General features: G+C 38.0%; 1 protein-coding gene across 1 annotated transcript in view; it reads left to right on the forward strand.

Annotated features, from left to right (window-relative positions):
- Nucleotides 1-24994, forward strand: part of DMD (dystrophin) — a 1374504-nt gene that overhangs the window by 887683 nt on the left and 461827 nt on the right. The window contains 2 exon segments of the mRNA XM_068422827.1: nucleotides 4366-4541; nucleotides 23537-23684. Of these exon segments, the coding sequence (XP_068278928.1) occupies nucleotides 4366-4541; nucleotides 23537-23684 (324 nt within the window).

Raw genomic sequence — 24994 nt, forward strand, 5'->3', positions numbered from 1 at the left:
TGAAATAGTGTTCTACATAAATTCGTGGAGGTCAGAAGTAGTGCTGAAAGTATCATGTTAAGAAATTCCTTTGGGAATTTCTCTTTCCACTTTTTCATTTCTTTTCCCATTTCCTTTTTTTTATGTTTGATTCAAAAAATATCATAAAGCAGCTGCTCTTGTGTTGTCATTAAGCAGTTTCTTCTAGGACCAGAAAGTACAAGTGAGGACAAAAATGAAAACCAATAGTGAACTAGGCCAGAGTTTTCAAGCTGACTATGGGCAGAGACCCCTGCTATTGCAGAAACAGCCCTTTTGACTTTAGTGAGGATTTCCCCCTGTGTTTACCCCAGAAATCTTTTGTGCTTCTGTTCCACTGGGAAGTTTTCTGAAAGAGTGTGCACAATGTTTCATTTTAGCTATATATTGGAAAATAAAAAGAAACTAATTGAAGCAAAGAAGCATCATATGAACATATTGGCAATTTTACGTTATCATACTAAATCAGATGAGGTCATTATCAAGGTGTAAAACCATCTCTATGACAGGTAGAAGTCCTTTAATATACTGTTTTAGTAATTTTTAGTCTGAGAGAATATTTGAACTTTAATGATATGTCATTCCCATGCTAACTTAGGCTTGGGACTCATAAGAAAGAAAAATCGAAGTGATGGGTATTTATATTATCATCTGCTTTCTTTAGTAGCTAAAAATGCAACATGTTGAAAACACAAAGTATATAGAACTACCTGCAATCCACTCAAAATTGTGATTAGCTCTGTGTGTATGAATATGATGAGGTTTTGTCTTTTCTGAGATGTTTTATTTGTAATATTATATAAACATTTCATTTTTAATTAAGTTTGTTTACTCACTCAGTTCATAAAGTGCATAGAATCTGTATATTAGCAAGTATAAGTATCTCAGATGGTCTTCTGAGTAAGCTGGGAATCCAAAGGGCAATGTGCCCTTTTGCTCTGCCATTTCTGTACGAAGGGGTGAAATGACAAGTGAAACCACAAGATTCAATGTCAATATTCTTTCTGTAGCATCATATACTGTAAGGCCATAGGAGGCAATCCCTTGCAGGGTCCCAGCACCTTGTCCTCATGGATGTGTGTGGCAAGGATAGAGGGGGAATAAATAGGGCACTATAGCTGTTGACAAGTTTTAAATACTGACTATAAGTTGTGAATAGTATCTTTGTGGTTCATAGCTCTGGGATGAGTGTGTGAAAACATGACTTTCAGCAAAATAGTTAAAAATACTTTTGTCTGCTTTATACAAAAATACTTTTTAAAAAACCTAAATGTCTTCATGGGTTGCTGTGATTTGTGTGGTACCCAGTATCAAGAATAATCTGCTTTTTCTTAGGCTGTGGAAACTAGACAAACTTCATCAGCACATGTGTTTCAGTTTAATCATATGAAGAGTGTCAAATGCATGAGCACTTGGAAAAAAATAATTTCAAATTAGGTTCTTTATGGTGATCTGAAATCCAGATGGCCAGAAGGTTTCTCTCATGTTCTGGTGGAAGTTCACACTTCTTCCTACGCGTCCTGCATGAGGTTCCTATTTAGGCATTAGGGATCGTAATTTGAAAGATCATCTCTGCCACTGCGCTATTTTCTTTTTTTTTTACTTTGTAAGTAAGACCTATTGCATAATGTGCCACAGGATAAATCAGAAAATTGCCTTGGTTAATTTTGTGTCAATTGAAATAAGTGTGGCAATCATGTAATAGTTACTATATTATTTTCTGTGTCTATGCTGGGGGAGGGAAAGAAACTAATTTAAGATGCTATGAATGCAGGAAATGGGCTCAGTAAAAGTATTTAAAGAGGCTTTTAATTAGCATTTTACTTTTATAACAGTATACTGACTGGTGATTATTTCTATCATTTAGAAAAGCTGGTGCAAAGATAACCTCTAATTTCTACAAATTTTCATTCTAAAAACTTTGGAGTTCAGGAAGTAAAATTTCCCTTCTTTGTTCTGCTTTCTTTGATCTCTGTTTCAAATTAACAGTCCTGCTGCCTGTAAGTAGAAGTTGCATTATGAGTTATTTTTTCTGTAGTGGTATGGATCTTAAGTTCGTACAGGTGCATGCAATAGCACAATTGTTTCATGCACCTTGCTGGAAATAAACCACTTATTGTGATATATTTGTCCTCAGACTATATATCTTATTGTTATGATTTAACTGTGTGATGCTCCCTACTGCATAATGCAAAGGCTCTAGCACTAAAATCAATGTGAAATGCAGTGAATGCGTGCAAAAACTAGATATTAATTTTTAGCTGGGCATTACCAAAACTGAGGCGTGTACTGGAAAGACCAATGACTTTCCAGCCTCACAATAATAAAGAATATTTGCATTCAGGTAAATTACTGCTATTTATTCCTAATAGTGAATTATCTACCTGAAAATAACAGCCAAAGGTTCAATCAGGTATTATAGTATTGACGTGCATCATGGAAAGACAAGAAAATCCTATACCTCAAAGTAAGAGACTTTTATGGGTCTTTTCTGGGTCTTAGAAGATCTTGCAGTTTCTGCTGCAATAGTATCTTAAAATCTTACGTGTTCCACAGGCAAAGCAAAATGTGCTAGGACACTTCGGACTGGCAGCGTGCTTGATGTGACGAGACTGGGCTGTTGTAGCTTGTTAGGATCCATCATCCTATCAAAACATAATAAAACAGTATGCAGATTGCTGCAACATTATGCTCATCACAGCTACTCTCTTATTCTGAAACTATGGGATGTGAAAATAGTTTGGATAAAACCCCCTAGAATAACAGTCTTTACTGAGAGATACCAAAGACAGAAATAATTTTGGGGGAGTTGTCTTTTATAACAACCTAAAAGAAACTGTAAGAAAAACAAAGTATAATAACAATAAGCTTAGTCTTGACAGTGCAAATCTCTACCTTGGCTACGACTCCTGTCCAGGACTGTGGGTAAATGCTGCAGCTGTTAGCTGATGTTGACCCCTGTGCCTCAGGTTGTACTGGTGTTGGTGTTCAAGCTGTCTGTGTAAAATTTGTGCGAAAGTTGGGATAGGGCATGCAACTGACTTTCTGCAGTTCAGTGAATTAGTAACTGGCAGCTGAGGTGTGGTCATACTAAAACAATTTATCTTCTAGTATGGTTCAGTTTGTGAACTTTCAGTCATAATATCATGCTTGAAGATCTAATGGACAAGATATATAAAAATGCATAAGTAGTAGTAATGTTCATCTTTTACATTCCTGAAAGCAGTATCCTGCCAATTTTAATCACTTCAGGAAGAAATTTAATTTAATATTTATACGCAGATTTACTAACTTGCTCCATAATTGATACTATGCATTTAGAAAGAAAAAGCAAGCATAAAATGTTATTCCAGAGGATGATACGTTAAAATATTTGGTTTCTTCCAGAAAAGGTAGATTCGGCATTTTACTTGAAAGCTCTTGTATGTAGATGGGATTCAGACACACTTCCTGAGATTGTGAAACCTATAATAAGTATGAATTCCACAGCGTAGATTGTTGAAGTTATATCAGTTTCTGCTCATTTTAGCAGTAAACTGTTGAAAATTATATTACGCTTCCCTGCTTGTACGTTTTGAGGAATTCAAGGAAAAAATTACTCATACTCTACTGATGATTAAAAATATGAAAATATTTATTTTCTTACTTATAAATATGAACTTTCTTAAACAGGCATACAGTGTTAAAATCTAGGTTATAGATTCAGAACTTGAAAAATGGTCCATCTTCGTTATCTTTTGGTAGTTTTTCTTTTTGTTGTGTTAAGTAGGAATAATGTAATACTTTTCCTTAGAAGTGTAGTTTCTCCCTGTATCTCCAAAAAAAAACCCCAAACCCAAAAAAAAACACACAAGGGAATGGATTATCAGGATTCTCGCAACTGGAGACAAATGTGTTCTTTAATGGAATAAAGAGAAGTACTTCAAACAGTTTGCTTTCTTGACATCGCTTATTTGTGTTGATAGCTAATAGGAACTCCAAACACTGTGCACTTAAAATTTTACAATGCTTCTTAGGCTATTAAATAAACATTGTGTATACCTTTGGGGGTGTAGAAGAAAATTTGTTCGCAAGTTTTTCTTATTTATTCATCTGCAGAATATTACTGTAATAATCTCTAGCAGACAAGAATACAGGAGGGAAACAAGGCTGTAGAGATGCACTGAAAGGTACTTGTTACAAAAACATGAGATGTCTTTCTGTCTACTCATCTTTGGCTTTTTCATTTGGAATTCAGAGGAAAGCAAAAAGTTTCACCTCTTTCCATCTGGCCAGTATGTGATGAAGAATTTTGTTTCATGCTTTCACATTTTTATGAATATGTATTATGTGATGTGTATTTTGCAGGAGCTTCAGGATGGCATTGGACGACAGCAAACTGTTGTCAAAACATTGAACGTAACTGGTGAAGAGATTATTGAGCAGTCATCAAAAACAGATGCTAAGGTGCTGAAGGAACAACTGGAAAGTTTGAATAGCCGGTGGCAGGAGATCTGCAGACAGCTGGTAGAGAAAAAAAAGAGGTAGGTTAAAAGGAAAAATATTGTGAAATTATTTTTTGTTATTTTAGATTTGCTGCTGATTTAAATGTTCAAAGGAGCTCTCAACTTCTGGAGTTTTCATATTCATAATGAATTATCAGTGATTAAATTTCATATTCACAATCATTTATTTAAATTCTTCTTTTCTACCTATTCCTGTCAGTGACCATCACTCCCTTCCATACTCCACATTTTTATAATTCCACTCCTAATGCTTAAAAAAATATACATTATTGCCTGATTAAAAGTAGAACAGATTGGAACTTCATTTACAGAATTTACAGTTGATTTAGCATCTTTCTATTTGATAGTATGTCATTAAAATACATATCTGTACTACTAATACCTTAGCTAATTGATACAGTTAATCCTAATCTAATTCACTTCTCATCATTAATGTAATTAACATCTGCATTTCATAGGTTGGATAAAAAGAATAGATTTGTTAGTTTAGTGTTATTTATAATAACTTTTGGATCAATTTATTTTTCTCATGCAGTCACAGGAAGCTAGAGCATTTGAGTTACAGATAATACAAAAATGATCTGTCTCCTTTAAAAAGAGAATTTCCAATAGAAAAAAAAATATATTTTTGTTGCTGTTTATACTAGGTTTTATAAAAGTATAAATTCTTAACCTAGATGCTAGGCCTAAACTGATATGACATTCTGCTTTAAAATACAGTCACTGGCAAAGCTTTCTTCATGCATATTTTTTAAAACCCAGAATATTCCTTATAGAGGTACATGAAAGAGTGCTAGAGATTTGCTAGTAGAACTTGTAGTGTATAGCAGTTTTGTTACTTCTGCTGTGTCATGTGCCATTTTTTTTGGTTTAGAGCCATGAGGGGTAAAAGCTGTGGAAATGTTCACTGGAGTGGTAAGGGAGTGTCCTGAAAGGTTTTTGTTGAGTTTAATCATGATTAAAGTTTCACTTGAAACATGTTAAAAGAAGGAGATGCACCAAGTCAGCTACAGCTGTCAGAAGCTACAGTGGTGTTTTAAATATTTGTTTCTGCTGTATTTCCAGGTGTTGATGGTAATGCTACTTGTTACACAAGGGATCCTTGGCCTTTATTTATCACACTAAAAGCTGTTCTTTTGTACGATGGAAACGCATCTGTGTTTCCAAGCCTTAACTTGTTATGTAAGTGCTAACACTTACAAAACAATAACACATCATTTTAATAGCCCTGTAAGCTGCTGCAGCAACATAGAAGAAAGAGATTAGTGGTTGAGCTTTGTCTGAGAATATGAAATATGTTCCAGTTCTGGTAAAGATTGGTATTGTCCTTTCCTTCATTTATCAATAGAAATGTGTATCTGAATGCTGTTTTGGCTCAAGGTGGTGTTAGCAGCATGTGGAATTTCTTGGCGCATTCTGTATTTTAAGGAAGCCTAGGATCTGTTAATTGGGAATAATACAGTTATGTTAACTAGATGAAGGATCTTAAATAAACACTTGCATATGCATTCCTTCTTTTGGTCTGTTTGGTTTGTTGACCGGTTTGTTTGTTTTCCTCTGGAATGACAGCTTGTGTCATTTTGAGGGCAATTATAGTACAGACCTCAGTTAGTGAACTCTGCATAAATAAATGAATTGCTGTAGAAGGAAATACAGATAGTGTTGTGTTAAACTGATATAAATGTTTTTGATGTACAGTAGTGAGACCTGTGTGCATCAGGACAGGGGAGTTTGCACTTCCATTCATTGCCCGCTCTTTCTGGCTGCGTCAGAGGCAGGGAACGCTTTTTGCTCCCAGATCTTGGAAACAGATCCTACCCTCAGTCTAGCTGCTGCCTCCTAGTACATGCTTTCTCTTCTTTCCTTCATCTTTTCACTCTCACAGACCGGATTTTCAAAGGAAAGAAACCTAGCTGACAGGAGTATGAGGTGCGTTCTAGCTAGGTCTCAGTTATCGATGAGCCTAGACATGAAAAGACTGTATGTTTATCTGCTGCACAGTCTTCATATAGCCATGGTGTAATGGGATTTTCATCTGTCTTATGCTTTGACATCTCTTAGTTGTTCATTAGTTGTCCTAATTTGGTTTGGGGTACAGTCAGGTTCTCTCTTTTTAGGACTTGAAACCCATGTCACCTAAAATGCATTAATTTTTCATTAAGAACAAAGCATGGGGCAAACAAGAAAAGTTGAAGGAAGTGACCTCTACTTACAGTCCAAAAGAGCTAGTATAATCACAGCATTGTCTGCTGTGTTTGCAGTATGGCAAATTTATTTAAGTATCTCAGTATATTATAAATTATAATAGATCTGCGTGAATTAAAATATTTTGACTCCTCTTTTTCAGAATAGCTTTAATAGACTCTTTTCCAAACAAACTCCTAAGCCAATATGCTTATATTTTAGATCACTTAGAGAAATACTAAAGGACTATTAAAGCTTATTTTTCCTAAAAATTAAAATGTTCATGGTTAAAAGAATTTTATGATTATGAAGGGGATTCTAAGATTTTTATTTAAGTCAGTTTTGAGAATGAGAAAATGGAACCACATTTTAAAACCATAATGGAAGAAGGTGATGCTGAAGGGAGATCAGACTGGGTAGAATACATTTTCATTTAATAATTTCAAAGAAAAATAAAATGGCTATTAACGTTTAGAATCTTCTGCAAAACAGAATTCTTTGTAGTCAATACATTGTGCTCTGCTTTGAAAGCTGATTCTCAGTAGCTCAGAGGAGTAATGATCAATTGAAATTTTGTTTTCTATCAAGTTTTTTGGCTCAGCAGATCTCAAGATAAAGGAAGTGGGAAGAAATTAACAATTGAATGGATTCCAGAAATTAAATCTTACAGTGATTTCTAATTCAAGTGTAATGTTGCTGAGCATTACTTAAATGGCAAGAAAATTTTATATGCTGTGAATTCTATTTTGCTATTGCTTACCAAGACGGAAGAAATTAATTTTGATAATCCTGCACAGTTTACAGATGGGGCACAGACACTCCATTTTGGACATATTTCTCAAGCCAAAATGAAACATACTCATCAGTTGGGGTGGAGGGAAAGAGTTACAGAAGTAACAAAAACCAACAAATATTTTTGTAGGGTGCATGAATGTGAGAATTTAGTTGGAGACAGGAGGTGGATGGTGACATTTCCAAGGATGCCCATGACATCAAGCTCTCCCAGGTGGTCTAATGCTGAGCTGGTAGTGGGAAACGCCAAAACTGAGCAGATGGGCAACAAGTGGCAGATGATCCTCATCATAGACAAATGTGAGGTAATGAGTATTTCAGACAAACAGTCTGTACCATGCTTACCTGATGCTGAGCTTGCAAATGGTAGTTACAACTCAAGAAAGTGATGCCGGCATTATCACTGACAGTGTTTGCAGGCTCGGTATGGAGAGGCAGCCATAAAAGCCATAAAATTTTGGGCAGCATCAGTAAGGGTATTGAAAACAAAACAAGAACAGTGGTATTTTGCTGCCACTGAATGTTGTGGCATGCTTATATTGAATATTGTGTGCAGATCTGCTCTCTTCATGTCAAAGGGCATAATGGACTTACAGAAAGTATAGATGGAGAAAGGCAACTAAAATAAGCCAGGGTTTGGAGTGGCTGCATTGTGAGGGGAGACTAAGAAGTCAGGGATCTTCAATCTGGAGAGAAGTCCCGGGAGGGATATGACTGAGGTTTACAAAATCAAAGTGGTGGGTAAACTGAATGTGGAACAACATGTTATTCACCTAATTCCGCAATACCAGAAGTAAAGTATACTTGTTGAAACTGTAAGAGAGAGTAAAATCGATTTAAAGATTACTTTTTTACATTATGGTTTCTGAATGTCTGAGGTTTGCTGGCCACAGAAGGCTGTGGAGGAAAATATGACTTAGTCCTATAAAATACTTAATCTAATGACAGTGGATACTTGGGGAGAGTGAGGTGAACAGATTAAAGAAAGTGTCCAGTCTTCTGCCACCAACATTGCCAATAGGAGATGGTCACTGAGGGAGAACAATCTGTTGGGCTAGCTTTTCTGACACACCTGGGCATTTTTTGTGTTCTGATGAAACTGATTATATTTTGGGTGTGGGGGAGGAATTCTACAGAATTAGAATTTTGTCACTTTTCCTGAAGCTGCATTGTTACATGTTTAACGATCTACTAGATTTTGTATGAGAACATAATATTGTCACTGCATTGATGAACACTGTAAATTAAAAATAATTCCTGTGACTGTCATGAACCCTGTGGTTGGTTGACTTTGAAAAGGGAAGATTGATACATGATATAATTCTGAGAGTTTCAACGTGTTAATCCAATTTTCATAAATAATTTGGAATAAATATTAAACTACCTGCACAATAAGAACTGTAAAACACACCAAAATCATGAAATCTATAAATAACTGAAACTGATCGTAGGTTCACTAGGCACTAATATTAATCTTAGTAATAGTCTGGCAGATTTAATGAATGAGAATTATTTGGACCATAAAAGGGCAACTTAATTAAAAACAGACAAGAAAACAAACCAAACCTCAAAACAATTTGAGGAATCTGTGCTGCTCTTCAGTAAAAAAAGCTGTTTTTTAAGCTTTAAAAGGTCAAATGCTGATCCCAGGCAAAAAAGAGACTTAAAATTGGCTTTGAATCTCCTTTCTTTGGTACAGAAGGTTATGCTTGAGTTATGTTTGTGTAGGATGTTATCTTTCATTTGGCTTTATCAAAGAGTTCCAAAGCTGTAGAAGTTTGAATTCAGTGTTTAATGTTTCTGTATCTTGCGGTTTAATCCAACCAGCTGAGAATTAGGTGAGAATGTAATTTTAGCACATCTAGTAATTTTATCTTACTGCAAACTTTGGAGTAGACCAGGCAGTTGAATAAAGTGAAACTTGATTGAAAGTCTGATACAATGATAGTTAGCAAATTGGGAATTTAATTGAGTTTTTTTGTCAGCATTTTGCTGCGAGCGGCATGTTTTGGAGAAGATTGAGTTTGTGCTCTGGAACAGTGTTATTCAAACTGAAAGGGAGACTTTGGAGACTAGGGAAAGTTGCAGTGGCCCCTTGAATAGATGCTACTAACCCCAGAAAAAAGAGGGGGGGAAAAAAACCTATCTGTCTCTTCCTCTTCGTACTCCAGCAATCATTTTGAATACAAAGTCTTCCCCTTGGAAGGGACCTCGAAAGATCGTCTAGTCCAATCCCCCTGCCGGAGCAGGATTACCTAGATCATGTCACACAGGAGCGCGTCCAGGCGGGTTTTGAATGTCTCCAGAGAAGGAGACTCCACAACCTCCCTGGGCAGCCTGTTCCAGTGTTCAGTCACCCTCACCGTAAAGAAGTTTTTCCTCATATTTATGTGGAACCTCCTGTGTTCCAGCTTGCACCCATTGCCCCTTGTCCTGTCAAGGGATGTCACTGAGAAGAGCCTGGCTGCATCCTCATGACACTTGCCCTTTACGTATTTATAAACATAAATGAGGTCACCCCTCAGTCTCCTCTTCTCCAAGCTAAAGAGACCCAGCTCCCCCAGCCTCTCCTCATAAGGGAGATGTTCCACTCCCTTAACCATCTTCGTGGCTCTGCGCTGGACTTTCTCTAGCAGTTCCCTGTCCTTCTTGAACTGAGGGGCCCAGAACTGGACACAATATTCAAGATGCAGAGTAGAGGGGTAGGAGAACCTCTCTTGACCTGCAAACCACACCCCTTCTAATACACCCCAGGATGCCATTGGCCTTCTTGGCCACAAGGGCACACTGCTGGCTCATGGTCATCCTGCTGTCCACTAGGACCCCCAGGTCCCTTTCCCCTACGCTGGTCTCCAACAGGTCTGTCCCCAACTTGTACCCATATATGGGGTTGTTCTTGCCCAGATGCAGGACTCTACACTTGCCCTTGTTATATTTCATTAAATTTCTCCCCACTCAACTCTCCAGCCTGTCTAGGTCTCTCTGAATGGCAGCACAGCCTTCTGCTGTGTCAGTCACTCCTCCTAGTTTTGTGTCATCAGCAAACTTGCTGACAGTGCACTCTATTCCCTCATCCAAGTCATTAATGAATATATTGAATAGTACTGGTCCCAGTACCGACCCTTGAGGGACTCCACTAGATACAGGCCTCCAACTGGACTCTGTCCCATTGACCACCACTCTCTGGCTTCTTTCCTTCAGCCAGTTCACAATCCACCTCACTACCCGATCATCCAGACCACACTTCCTCAGTTTAGCTGCGAGGATGCTGTGGGAGACTGTCAAGCGCTTTACTGAAATCGAGATAGACCACATCCACAGCTTTACCATCATTTATCCACTGGGTTATGTCCTCATAAAAGGCTATCAAGTTGGTTAAGCATGACTTCCCCTTGGTGAAGCCATGTTGAGTGCCCCTAATGATCCTCCTATCCTTGATGTGCCTAGAGACAGCACCAAGGGCAAGTTGTTCCATTACCTTTCCAGGGATGGAGGTGAGGCTGACTGGTCTATAGTTCCCCGGGTCCTCCTTCTTGCCCTTTTTGAAGACTGGAGTGTCATTCGCTTTCCTCCAGTCCTCAGGCACCTCTCCCGTTGCCCACGACTTAGCAAAGATGATGGAGAGTGGCCTAGCAATGACTTCTGACAGCTCCCTCAGCACCCATGGGTGCATCCCATCAAGGCCCATGGATTTATGGATGTCCAGATTGCTTAATTGGTCCCAGACCCAGCCCTCATCAACCAAGACAGACTCCTTCTCTATCCTGACTTCCTCTGGGGCCTCAGGGGTCCAGGGCTCCTCAGGACGGCCTCCAGCAGTATAGACAGAGGCAAAGAAGGCATTCAGTAACTCCGCCTTCTTTTTATCCTCTGTCTCCAGGGCACCCACTTCATTCATCAGTGGGCATACATTGCCTCTAGTGTTGGCTTTACCTGCAATGTATTTGAAGAAGCCCTTTCTGTTGTCCTTGACCTCTCTCGCAAGGTTTAATTCCAAGGAGGCCTTAGCTTTCCTAGTTGCCTCCCTACATCCTCTGACAACAGACTTATATTCCTCCCAAGTGGCCAGCCCCTCCTTCCATGATCTGTACACCCTCTTCTTCCACTTGAATTTGCCCAGCAGTTCCCTGTTCAACCATGCAGGTCTCCTGGTACCCTTTCTTGACTTCCTACCTGTTGGGATGCTCTGATCTTGAGCTTGGAAGAAGCAGTCCTTGAATGCTAACCAACTATCTTGGGCCCCCTTACCTTCTAGTACCCTGTCCCATGGGATTTCCCCTAGCAATTGCTTGAAAAGGCCAAAGTTGGCCCTCCTGAAGTCCAGGGTTGTGATTCTGCTAGATATTCTGTTCCTGCCACATGAGATCCTGAACTCTACCATCTCATGGTCACTACAACCAAGGCTGCCCTCAACCTTCACCTCTTCAACCAGACCCTCCTTGTTAGTGAGAATAAGATTCAGCAACGCTCCTCTCCTAGTTGGCTCATCCACCATTTGCATCAGAAAGTTATCATCAATGCACTGGAGGAACCTCCTGGACTGAGGATGGCTGGCTGAGTAGGCCTTCCAGCAAATATATTAGGGTAGTTGAAATGCCAGGATGCATTTCCTGATGCCCAAGAATTAGATTTCTTTGCTGTTTCAGAGGTAAACAGTTTGGGGTTTTTTACTCACCACAGTCTGCTGTTTGTTAAAATTGGGTTCTGTTGAACGGAAGAGAATTTATTAGTATTTTAGCTGCAAATACATTTGCACTTTTAATAATCTTGAACCTGCGGACTTGTCTGTTCAGATCTCTACTCAAGTGAGTTTGAAGTAATTACGGAAAGAATGGCAGAACAAATGTTGTTTACTAGAATACTTTCAAATACTTTTCTGATTATAAAAACACAAGCTTTCTGTTCTAAATAAAAAATAATTGTTATAAATTAAATATACTTTTTAATATTTTTCATACCTTACCTTCAATGAAGTATTCTTTTTTTGCCATAACACACTAGCTACTCAGTGATTGGTTTCCTTCACCAGAACAGTCAGTATATTGAAGGCTATGATTAGTTTCTCATTGCACGTTAAAAGCTGTTTTAGGATGAAGAGTTTTCATGACAGTTAAGTCAATAAATATATTTTTTTCTTTCCAACATGAAATTAGTTACATATTGAATTTTCTGAATTTTCTTTTTTTTTGACTGTTCAGATTTCTTACAGTAAATCACTAGAAAAGAATCACTCTGATATAAATTTGCATTGTGTTTACAAGTAGTGTAGCTAAACATCTTACTGTTTATTATTTACATCTGACTTTTCTAAAGTTTCTGTGATATTTTTCATTTCAATTATTTTATTTAAAGTTCCTTACTGAAATGAAGCATATTTGCACATTCTTCAGAGAAAGAAAGAAAATTAATATTTACTCTTAGTAAATATTTTCTCTAAATTTTCAAGTTGCTATTTTGGTGGCTTCTTAAAGTCTCAGTAACAGCTACTAAATGCAGTAATTCCTAATCTTAGAAATACCATAAATACAAAATCAACAGCTGAATGTTAAAAAAAAAAAAAGGCACCAAAACATTGTTGGAAGTACAAGTGGGAATATGAGTCACAAGTGCAAATCTGTCCTACTCCTGTGATTGTGTATTTTCTATCTTTAGCTGACACCTCCCAAATAAGCCCAATATCACTTGTGTGCAGTTACAAACTGTAAACTTCTGATGTGTTTCACAAACTATTTACGGGTTGCTATGGTAGTGGTATCACACTGTTGACTATGGAGAAAATACATGAGCTGCAATATGCATTTCAGAGGGTTTCTAGAAAGTGTAAATGAAAATATAAGCTTACTTGAAATTGATCCATGAATGTTTATGTAACAGTTAACAATTATAACTACGGATTAATGGTAGTAAAAAAAAAAAATCTATCTAGGGTATTTTGTGGACTACCATAAGAATTTGTTATTGGTTCAGTTTAACACTGTTAGGAAAACTAATCCCTAATCTATGAAATACCCTATATACAAAATGCTATTAGGAAAAATAATTCTTTTAATTAATTTAATTTGCTGCTTAATATTAAATACTGGATATTAACACATTCACTTCCAGAAGTACCATGTATATAAAATTTGTATAAATGTCTGTGCAGTCACAATAGTGGACCAAGGGGCCTTATGAATTGGAAATACAAACAGAAAGCTGCCGTGTTTTAATATGGAAAACACAAAGTAATGTGCCTGAGAATAGCAGTCACGTAGAAGATGAAAGGTTACATATGAAATTCTGTACTTCTCTGCTATAGTTTGAGAATTTTCCATCCAACAAGATGGATTACGTTTCAGCGTTAATGAAGCAAACCATTTGCTGACAGAGAAGCAGTTTAAAAGCTCTTTGGGAACTTAGGCTGGTTTAAAAGCGTAAGGCAGTAGTATATAACAGCATGCTGAAGATGGATCTGCTTGGCTCCATAGGACCAGCTGCTGAAATGACATCTTATTCCTCAGTCAGCTGCTTATCCAGCAAGATGTACTCCCAAGTGCTTTTTCAAGAGCTGCTCTGTCTGAGTCAACTGGTGGCTCGTGCTCCTTATTCCAGTTTGTTTAGGCTTGGATTTGAAAGCCTGTACTCACTTAATAACAATTTACTGTTAATTTGTCATTGCTGCCATGAATTTAAACACCTAGTAATTACATGTAACTGTTGTTTCAAATGTAATTACGGTGATAGAAATCAGCTTGTTCAAAAGGTGCAATCAGTCATCGAGTTAAAACTTTTTATTTGATTAACTGGTTCAGCTAATAGAGAGTGCTTTATTTTAGTGGCTCGTATAATATTATACCTGTCATGCAGGATGTTATTTATAACAGAACTAGTGTTCTAGCAGGCCAAGAACAAATCATAAAGTAAATTATGAAGTGCACCTGCAGCTCCCGTTAATTGCAATGGACCTTTTAATTACTATACTACATACTGTTCCTGACTACGATAAGGAAGTAGATCTTTAGGGAACATTTTTTTTTTTTTTTTTGTCTGAATTCTGAAACCGTTCTGTGCACATATATATAAAGTAAACATCTCTCAAAGAATTTTTGGATAGTCTTAGGTTGAAAACATCCCACATTGCTCAGATAGTAAAATTCAGTCCTACGGATCAACATTTACATTAGTCATCAAAGTAAGAATCTTTTGTTATTTATGGTGTTCACTTTTTTGTATTTGTATAAATGTAAGTATATGTTTGTATATATATATATGTATTCTTGTATTTATGTTTGTTTCTATATGCATGTGTGTATGTACATACATATATAAAGACATAAAGAGTTTTGGAGGTTTTTATTGTTTTTACAGTAAATATCTTCCTTTTCTTTTTCCTGTAAAGAATGATTTGGCCCCAGTGGCTTCTGTTTATTTAATCTCTAGGCAGTTACTGCAGAGTAATTTGTTTATAAGCTTAAGAGCACTACTGAGTGGGCTCACACATCTAGTAAATATTAGAATATATTGTGTTAAGAATGAAAGCGAATATATCCATTCTAGGTCTAAAGCAGGAACTTGATCTAGAACTTTTTTTCAGAGCCTGTTCAGAGCATCAGAAATTTACCAAACATTTCAGTTAATATATTTATTTATAAAAACAATATTTTCATGCTCTAAGTGTAGTTATGAATATTGACTTTTGTGTATTGAAGATATACTTTGGTAAGATTGTGAGTCATTTTTAAAGGGAAAGTTGTTATTGGACATGTAGTAGAGCAGTTGACAGGTGTTTTTTTCTGATGCCTACTTAACTATATAAAACATGTTGGGAGTCACTATCATGTTCCTGCTGCCTTTATCATTCACATAAAGCTTCAATTTTTTAATTAGGACGCATTTTGATAGAGGTCTCTGTTGCAATGTTTTCCAGCTTTGAAGAACTTTTGAAACATAAAGATTGCATTATGTGACAACGATTGCATCACATTTGTTTACGGCTTTACAGTCTCAACAGTTCTTGTTCTACAGTAGATTTCTTGACTAAACAGTTTATGCTATTTAATTTCATTGAGTTCCTATTTCTAAAAGAATCATAATTATAATCTCTCTTATAGATCACCCTGAATTTTAAGTCTGTGATTAGGTGTGATTTTCATAGTCCAGATCGTGGAACCTTACCTTTATTGGTAGTCGTCTTTGAATTCTTGGTAGTTTAACTCAATTCACCAGACAATAAATCTGGCTGATTACTTAACTGATAAGAATCTCTATCTAGCAGGCTTTCCTTTTCTTCTATCCCCAGAGCAAATCAGTATTAACTTTGTGACAAATCAGCTGCCATTGGCCAAAGGCTGTGGCCAAACATTAAAAGGGTTAAATTTAGCTACCTAGTTCATCAAATAATTATATAAATTGAAATTAAAAATAATAAATCAATGCAGTTAAATTATCTTATCAGTCAACATTATATTATAGGGCTTTTTTTTACAATAACCTCACAGATTTAATTTTGAAAAAGGTATTTTCTTTTCTGCAATTACAGCATGTGAAGTCATAACAAGGAGCTGTTCTTGAAGACAACAGTGTATTTAAAGTTGCCATGTTGGCTTCTGAAAGCACCTAGAAATATTGGCAAGAATATCTTGCCACAGGAAAATTTGACACAGTGTATGTTGGTTTTGAAAGTCCACTCATGTCAGTGAAAGTCTTTTCTCTGGCAATATAAAGAAATGTAAATCTTTACTGCTTAATTTGTGTATTGCAAAAACCCAAACCTATTTAATTTATACGGGGTGGGGGGGCGGGGTGGGAGGTTTTGTCTAAATAGCTTAAATCAGGGGGTTGATACAGCTTGAAGAAAGGAGGAAAACCACATCATCTCTATATTCTTCTCCAGCTGGTGCTCCAGCGCGGTGCACAGTGGTGTTCCCGAACCTGGAGAACCTCAGGGTTAGAGCCGTCGGCAGTTCACACTACAGTGGCTGATGAGACCTGAACGGGGCCAGGAACAGCAGCGGCCCAGCCCCCGCCCATGTATGAAAGAAGGCCCTGGGGAGGGCTAGCGATGGTGCGGCAGGGCGTGCAGGCAGGGCACTGTAGCTCAGCTGGCTCCACCAGGGAGCAATGGTATATATCCAGCAGAAGGCTATGTCCACTCCAAACTCTGCACCCGCCACGACTGATGCAGCTTCCCAGGCAGAGCTCCAATGGGAACATGCTGCCACCCCGGTGTCCGGCTGCAGGGTCTGCCCTGCTCTTACACCAGTACCAGATGGCAGCAGCGAACACAGCTGTGGGGGGTGCGCCCAGGTGGGCGAACTTCTCTGCTTCCCAGACAGAGCTCCATGAGGAGGTGAGCAGGTTGAGGAGTATCCAGGAGTGTGAGAGAGAGAGACTATGGGAATCGCACCCTACCATCCCTGGGCCAGGCCTGACAGGCAGGCAGGGCACATGACAGAGGGGATTCCCTGTCCTCTCTCCGCCTGACTGAACAGAGGGACTTGAGGGATAAGGGGCAATGACAACAAGTTCCTGCCCAGTGCAGCAGATGCGTCTCCTCCATGACTCCCCCACCTTCCCAGGTGCCCTGGAATAACAGGTACAAGGCTCTGCAAGGGGAACCGAACAATAGCAAGGACGATGGTTCATCTAGCTCGGAGGTGTTGCTGAGGTTACGTCGGCCTACACCCTGCATCAAAACAGCTTCCATAAAGAAAAAATGATGGGTCATTGTCATGGGAGACTCCCTTCTGAAGGGAACAGAAGGCCCCATATGCAGACTGGACCCACTTCACAGGGAAGTCTGCTGCCTCCCTGGGGCAAGGTTAAAGATGTGATGAGAAAACTTTCTACCCTGGTACAGCCCTCAGATTATTATCTATTGATTTTTCAGTTAGGCAGCAATGAAGTTGCAGTAAGAAATCCAAGGGCAATCAAGAGAGACTTCAGGGCCTTGGGTCAACTGGTTAAGGGATCAGGAACACAGGTACTGTTCTCCTCTATTCTGCAGTTGCAGGGAATGATGAAGGAAGGAACCGGAAGAGCCAGCAGATCAATACCTGGCTCCGAGCCTGGTGTCAGCAGCAGAATTTTGGGGTTTTCGGTCATGGGTCAGTCTACATGACACCAGGCCTGCTGGCAACACATGGGGTACACCTGTCTCAAAGGGGGAAAAGGATCTTTGCGCAGGAGTTAGCAGGGCTGATCTGAAGAGCTTTAAACTAGACCTGAAGTGGGAAAGGGATAAAACCAGGCTTGCTAGAGATAAGCCTGGGGGCAGCACGCCAATGTTTGTGGGACAGTGTGCTAATGAGGTCCTTCAGTGTGCTCCAGGATGTACCGAGTACACTGCAACACATTTGAAATATCCCTGTACTAATGTGCACAGCACCCTAGCCATCTCAGTGAGGGTAGGGCATGGAGATCCACGCAGCAGCAAAGATGCAAGGGTTGTTGATATGTTAGAAACCACAGAAGTGCCAAAAGATGAGCTAACGGGGAGGACTGGCCTAGCTGAACAGAGAGCTTTGGCTGGAACTCAGGGAGAAAAAGAGTTTATGACCTTTGGAAGAAGGAGCAGGCAACTCAGGAGGACTACAAAGATGTCATGAGGCTATACAGGGAAAAAATTAGAAGGCCCAAAGCCCAACTAGAACTTAATCTGGCCACTGCCGTAAAAGGCAATAAAAAATGTTTCTATAAATACATTAGCAGCAAGAGGAGGGCCAAGGAGATCTCCATGCTTTATGGGATGTGGGAGGAAACATAGTGACAAAGGATGAGGAAACGGCTGAGGTACTTAATGCCTTCTTTGTTTCAGTCTTTAGTAGTAAGACCAATTGTTCTTGAGGTACCCAGCCCGCTGAGCTGGAGGACAGGGACAGGGAGCAGAATGAAGTCTCCATAATCCAAGGGGAAATGGTTAGCGACCTGCTATGCCACTTAGACACACACAAGTCTATGGGACCAGATGGGACCCATCCAAGGGTGCCGAGGGAGCTGGCAGAAGTGCTCACCAAGCCCTTTTCCATCATTTATCAGCAGTTCTGGCTAACCAGGGAGCTCCCCATTGACTGGGGGTTAGCGAATGTGATTATTATCTACAAGAAAGGATGGAAGGAGGATCTGGGGAACTACAGGCCTGTCAGTCTGACCTTGGTGCCAGGGAAGGTTATGGAGCAGATCATTTTCAGCGCCATCACATGGCGTGTACAGGACAACCAGGTGATCAGGCCCAGTCGTCATGGGTTTATGAAAGGCAGGTCCTGCTTGACTAGCCTCATCTCCTTCTATGATAAGGTGACCTGCTAACTGGATGAGGGAAAGGCTGTGGACGTTGTCTACTTAGACTTCAGTAAAGCCTTTGACATTGTTTCCCACAGCATTATCCTAGAGACACTGACTGCTCATGGCTTGGACGGGCGTACGCTTTGCTGGGTAAAAAACTGGCTGGATGGCTGGACCTAGAGTTGTAGTGAATGGCATTAAATCCAGTTGGCGGCTGGTCACAAGTGGTGTTCCTCAGGGCTCAGTGCTGGGGCCAGTTCTCTTTAATATCTTTATGAATGATCTGAACAAGGGGATCGAGTGCACCCTCAATAAGTTTGCAGCTGACACCAAGCTGCATGGGAGTGTTGATCTGCTTGAGGGTAGGAAGGCTCTGCAGAGGGATCTGGACAGACTGGACTGATGGACCAAGGCTAATTGTGTGAGGTTCAACAAGGCTAGTGTTGGGTCCTGCGCTTGGGTCAAAACAACCCCATGCACCGCTACAGGCTTGGGGAAGAGTGGCTGGAAAGCTGCCTGGTGAAAAAGAACCTGGGGGTGTTGATCGATGGTCAACTGAATATGTGCCAGCAGTGTGCCCAGGTGGCCAAGGCAGCCAACAGCATCCTGGCTTGTATCAGAAATAGTGTGGCCAGTAGAACTAAGGAAGCAATCATCCCCCTGTACTTGGCGCTGGTGAGGCTGCACCTCGAATGCTGTGTTCAGTTTTGGGTCTCTCACTACAAGAAAGACATTGAGGTGCTGGAGTGAGTTCAGAGAAAGGCAACGAAGCTGGTGGAGGGTCTGGAGGAAAAGTCTTCTGAGGAGCAGCTGAGGGAACTGGGGTTGTTTAGTCTGGAAAAAAGAAGGCTGAGGGGAGACCTTATTGCTGTCTACAAGTACAGGTTGTAGGGAGGAGGTTGTAGCGAGGCGGGTGTCAGTCTCTTCTCTCAAGTAACATGTGATAGGATGAAAGGAAATGGCCTCAAGCTGTGCTGGGGGAGGTTTAGATTGGATATTAGGAACCGTTCCTTCAACGAAAGGGTTATCGAGCACTGGAACAGGCTGCCCAGGAAAGTGCTTGAGTCACCATCGCTGGAGGTATTTAAAAGACGAGTAGATGTGGTGCTTAGGGACATGGTTTAGTGGTGGACTTGGCAGTGTTAGGTTAATGGTTGGACTTGGTGGTCTTAAAAGTTTTCTCCAACCAAAATGATTCTATGACCCTTGGTTAGTATTGTAGGGTTTTTCTTTCATTTTCTATCAATACACACTTCCCAATAAGCCCGTAAGAATGTCCTTGTCTCCAGAGCGTCTTTTGATTTCTCAAAAGAGATGTGTAAACCCTGTATACCATTCTGCTGTAGCCTTAGAACGTGTGACTCCTTACTGTCTGAATCTTGAACACTAGCTGACAAGAAAGTGTCCTGTGTGAACGTAGATTTAAATTTATTGCTTACCTGAAATTCCAGCTACAATCCATCTGAAATGCTTGAGATAATACCAATGGATGTATCACCTGAGCTAGGAAAATAGCATCCTCTCTTTAAACCTCTACTGGCTTTTATTAATCTCCTTTACATGAACTTTGTATATTTATTATGACTGAATGCATGATTTATTATTGGACTTCATAATACTTAGTAATACATTCTGCACTTGCTTTTCTGTGTATATAATTATTTTCAGCTATAATCACTGCAAATCCATTTCCTGAAAACGTATCAAGAATATTTATAATTCACAACCAATATTTCAAGAAGTTGTTAGTGCTTTTTTCTTATCTAAATGCATTGAATTGACTCAGGAAATAAAATATCTAGCAATCGTAGATGGAGAGTTTTAAATTATCTTATTATTATTACTACAACATGCTTAAATAAATGCTACAGAAAACATTAAACTTGAAGATAAACAAAGAAATAATGCCTTATATTTTAGAAATGAACACAGAACATCTTTAAACTGTGCTGTAAATAAAAAAAACCCTTGAAAATGTGAGCAAGTTATTCATAACTATTTGGAAACATGAATGCATAATACTGTTTTATAAGGTTTTTCTTGTCCAAGATATTCACTGTATATATTATTGTAGTTACTACTTAGATTTTTTTAACTACAAAATAAAGGATAGATTTAGGACAGTAGTTGAAGACAGTTTCAAAAAGTGTTTCGCTCTTGTAAATTGAATGGAAACTCTTTTTCAAGAATGTATTTGTAGTTATGTCTTCTTGGCTGCATTTTTCCATCCAGGAAAGACTGTGTCACATGCGTGGTGACTGTCTTATTTTTCAGGTCTCCTTACAATGTGGCATGTTTAGTGTAGCCAGACTGTGGAATGTAGCAGCTCAATAGTGAAGCCTGGTCTTTGGTACTTTATTCTGGTTTTTAATCTACTATTTTGGAGAGGGGTCTGTAGAGCCTGTAGAGAGTTGATTCATCTAGTATAGCGATTCTTATCTTGCAAGGATGGCTTGTTAAGGAAATGCAGTAAACACCAATAAGATGGAAGGCAGGTAAAGCACTAGAAAAAGTTTTGCTAGTTTGCAAGTTGTGTAAAATAATAGTTGAATTGTATGCTCCTGGTTTTGTTTTATAATAGTCAGCATTCCAACAGCAGGACTCTTTCCCTCCTCAAAAATCTTCATCTATAAAAATTTCTTGCTTATACCATGAAGTCAGATGATGCTTTTGCTGTGAAATGAAATTTAATTCAGCTCATATGCTTATGCCCCTCGTCACTATTAGAATTTTCACTGCTGACGGAATCAGGCTTCTCCCATTTTGCACAGTAACCAGGATGATATTATTTAAAAGGAATTTTACAAATCTTAGTTTTTCTTCCTTTGTTTTTTCACTAAACAAATGCTTTTACTTAAAACATTAAGGAAACAGCTTTCTTTCCTTGTAAATAACTTCTAAATGCGGAACACTTGAAGTCACTTGAACACTTTTATTCTCTCAAAATTACAGCGAGAGGAAAAAAGTCTCTTAAGATTTTAATGATGTAGTTAGGTTTCTTAATATAGGGTGAAATGTTTCGGGGATTTGAATTTATAAAATTCTATAAAGTAGATACTAACTGTTGGAAATTTCTAAATTTTTGTTCTGCTTGAATAGAAGTTTTTAATCTATGGTTTCTAACCTCTTCTGTGTGCGTGTGAGCAGGCAACTGTGTCAAGCAACAATTGTTTTCAGTATCTTTTTGTTAGATGATGTGAAGCTGACATTTTTTATTGTTTCTCTTTTGCTTGAAGTTTATTCACATAGCTTTTCTAAAGAGACATCTTTGCTTAAGTCAGTCATCAGAAAACAGTTTCCTAAAAAAAAAGAAAAAAAAAAAAGTAAATAAATGATGGCGTAGTTTAAAATAGATGTCATTCCATTTGGCTTCTCAGTGTGTTCTATGGGCACTGACCATCATGGCAAGTATGGGAAACAAGAGAAAGTTAAAAAACATTTTCATTCTGCTTTAATACACTTTTGCATTCAGAAATAATATATTAATAATACTAACCTTGATTCTCCACTGTAATGTTGAGTTCTATTCTTAAAATACTACTATAATCTTTTATTATGTGTAATAAATGACCTAAGCTCTCAAACTCAGTTGGATCTTGGAAATAACAATAATTAAATAAATTAATAAAAGCAGGTTTTACATCTTTTGCTATTTTAAAATAGCAGCAACAACAACAACTTATTATTATTTAATAGGTTATTAATTATTGTTTAATTTTATTAATAATTATTTAATCTTTCCATACAGGTAAGACTCAGTCTAACCTCAGTTTTGTGAATAAGTTTGGAGGATAAATTACAAGTGATTTATATATAACAGAATTTTTCTCCTTCAGAGGAGATCCACCCATAATGTTAATTCCAAAGGGCTCACATTCTGCCAATGATCTTCCCCGCTGCGCTTGAAATTTTTCTCATGTGTCTCTTGATAACTTTGGAAACTTAGGCACAAAAGTTCAAATCTCCCTATATTTATAAAGTCATGGTGAAAATAGTCTTACCTGACTTTAGACACCTGCAATGTTTATGTCTTAGTTGGTGATCTGGATTTCCTAAAATTAGTAAAAGGAAAAGGTTGTATGGTAGAATTCATCTCTTCCTATTGTTAACTTCTAAGATGTATCTTTGTATCACACCCTAGAAATACCAATTGGCATTCAATGAAGAGAATCTGGGTGAGAAAATCAACAGCTGAATTCTACATGTAGACTAAGTAGACAGCTAAAGTTAGGCAAGATAAATCCTATCCTATTCCTTCTTACACACTACAAACCTTAGCTACTTTTTCTGGATCTTGACAGGAATGATTTACGCAAAGTATGTGGCATGGTCACCAAAATATCTGTTTGTACAATATCTCCAAATGGGTTTAAGTGTCACTTTTTACAGATTCAGTTTGGTAAAATTTGTTGCTAGAATTCATAGTTTCTGACACTGGGCTTCCCTGCTGTTAGTTCACAGAAAAAGTCTGGTCTGAATTATTAACAGTTCTAGTTCTGGCATGCTTGTTTTCTCCCTGCCATATGTGATCCGGAAGTTGAATTTAGTGACGTTGCAAATTGTGACTCGAGTTTTTCTTTTAAAATACATTTAATACCAAGTTAAATGGGTGCTGGTCTGATAATTTTGATATGAAAAAAATCTATAGCACACTTTTAAAAATAATTAATATGAATTATAAGAATTTGTTATCCCTAGTTTTTCTTTTAGTATGGATAAGCACTTCAACATAAAAAGAAATGTATAGAAACATTAATTTCATGTTTTTACTACAGGCTAGAGGAAGAAAAGAATATTTTATCAGAATTTCAAGAGGACTTGAACAAGTTGATTTTATGGTTGGAGGAAGCAGACAACATTATTGGTATTCCCCTTGAAACAGGGAATGAAGATCAGTTAAGAGACTGCCTTAGCAAAGTAAAGGTATCGTGAGTTTTAGTCTTAATGTTTTCTTACTTTATCAATTCTACATTGAAGAAAATTAAATACTATTTTCAGAGAAGGCTTCTGCCATCAAACACATCATCCATTTAACTTTTTAAGATAAATCATAACAGTGGAATTTCAAAATGCAGGTAGAAATATATACTGATCATACTAAAATCAGAAAAGTAATGGAAAAAATGCTGAAAGGAAAATACCTATCCTGTCACTAGGTAATTATTCATTACCTTTTTCATCCTCATTTCTTAATTCAGAACCTGACTGTTTTATCTGTAAAACATTTCTCTATAGGTGTCTTGTTAATCTTTTATAACTTCTCACTTATGAAATGGTATTCAGTATTTCACAAGAGTATCTAGAATTGTTTTTAAAGGCTGGAATATTTTCATGAAGATGTTAAAGCTTTTAGACAATGATACTGCTAATAAATATATCCAATAGAAGTTGCTCTATTTAGTTTCTGAAATGTGTCCAATATAATGACTATGACTAATAACTTGCACAATAATAAATTAAACTGTAGTTGGAAAATGCATATTACTTATAGAATACCTGCCTAAAGGTTTTCTGTTCTCTTTCGAGGATAAGGACTAGTTATCGTTTATGCTGATCCAAGTTGAACAAATTCAGCAAGTGATGGAATAGAGCATTAAGGAATCTGAAGGAAACTCATCAGAGCTTCTGTCCTTTCAACAAAATCTGAAAAAAAACTAAGATTGTTTCGTAAAAATGTATCTTCAAATTTCCTTAAAAAAAATGGGATAAATAGTACTGCATAGCATTTGAGGAAATGAAGACTTAACCATGTGCTGAGTTTGTCCCTCTGAGTGTTTAGCATAAGATGTCAGTGAGATGGACAGAGAATTTGTGCCTTCATTGTCGAGGATATCAGAACAAAGGCAAAGAAATATTTATAAGGGATATTAGATGCATCTTATAACATACATGAACATTCTTAATTATGAGGTTAGACTGGAGATTAGGTTAGGCTTTTCACCACATGCCATCTGGATGATTGTGCTCACAACATGGAACATGTTAAAACCCTTCTCCAAAGTGCTTGCTTTTTACCATATTAAAAGATCATTAAAATTCATATAAATGAGCTACTGGGTGTCCAGAAGTGGAATTTATCATGCAACAGTGATTAATATCCTGAGAAACACCATATTTTGGCTTTTAGAACTCTCTTTAGGCTTTATCCACTAATGCAGTCTCTTTTGGGGGGATTTTAGCCTTCTACATTCCGAAAGCAATGGTTATTTTGTCTTGAATTGAGTTTATTCCTT

This window comes from Nyctibius grandis, chromosome 2 (assembly GCF_013368605.1).
Source record: "Nyctibius grandis isolate bNycGra1 chromosome 2, bNycGra1.pri, whole genome shotgun sequence".
Classification (NCBI taxonomy): Eukaryota; Metazoa; Chordata; class Aves; order Nyctibiiformes; family Nyctibiidae; genus Nyctibius; species Nyctibius grandis.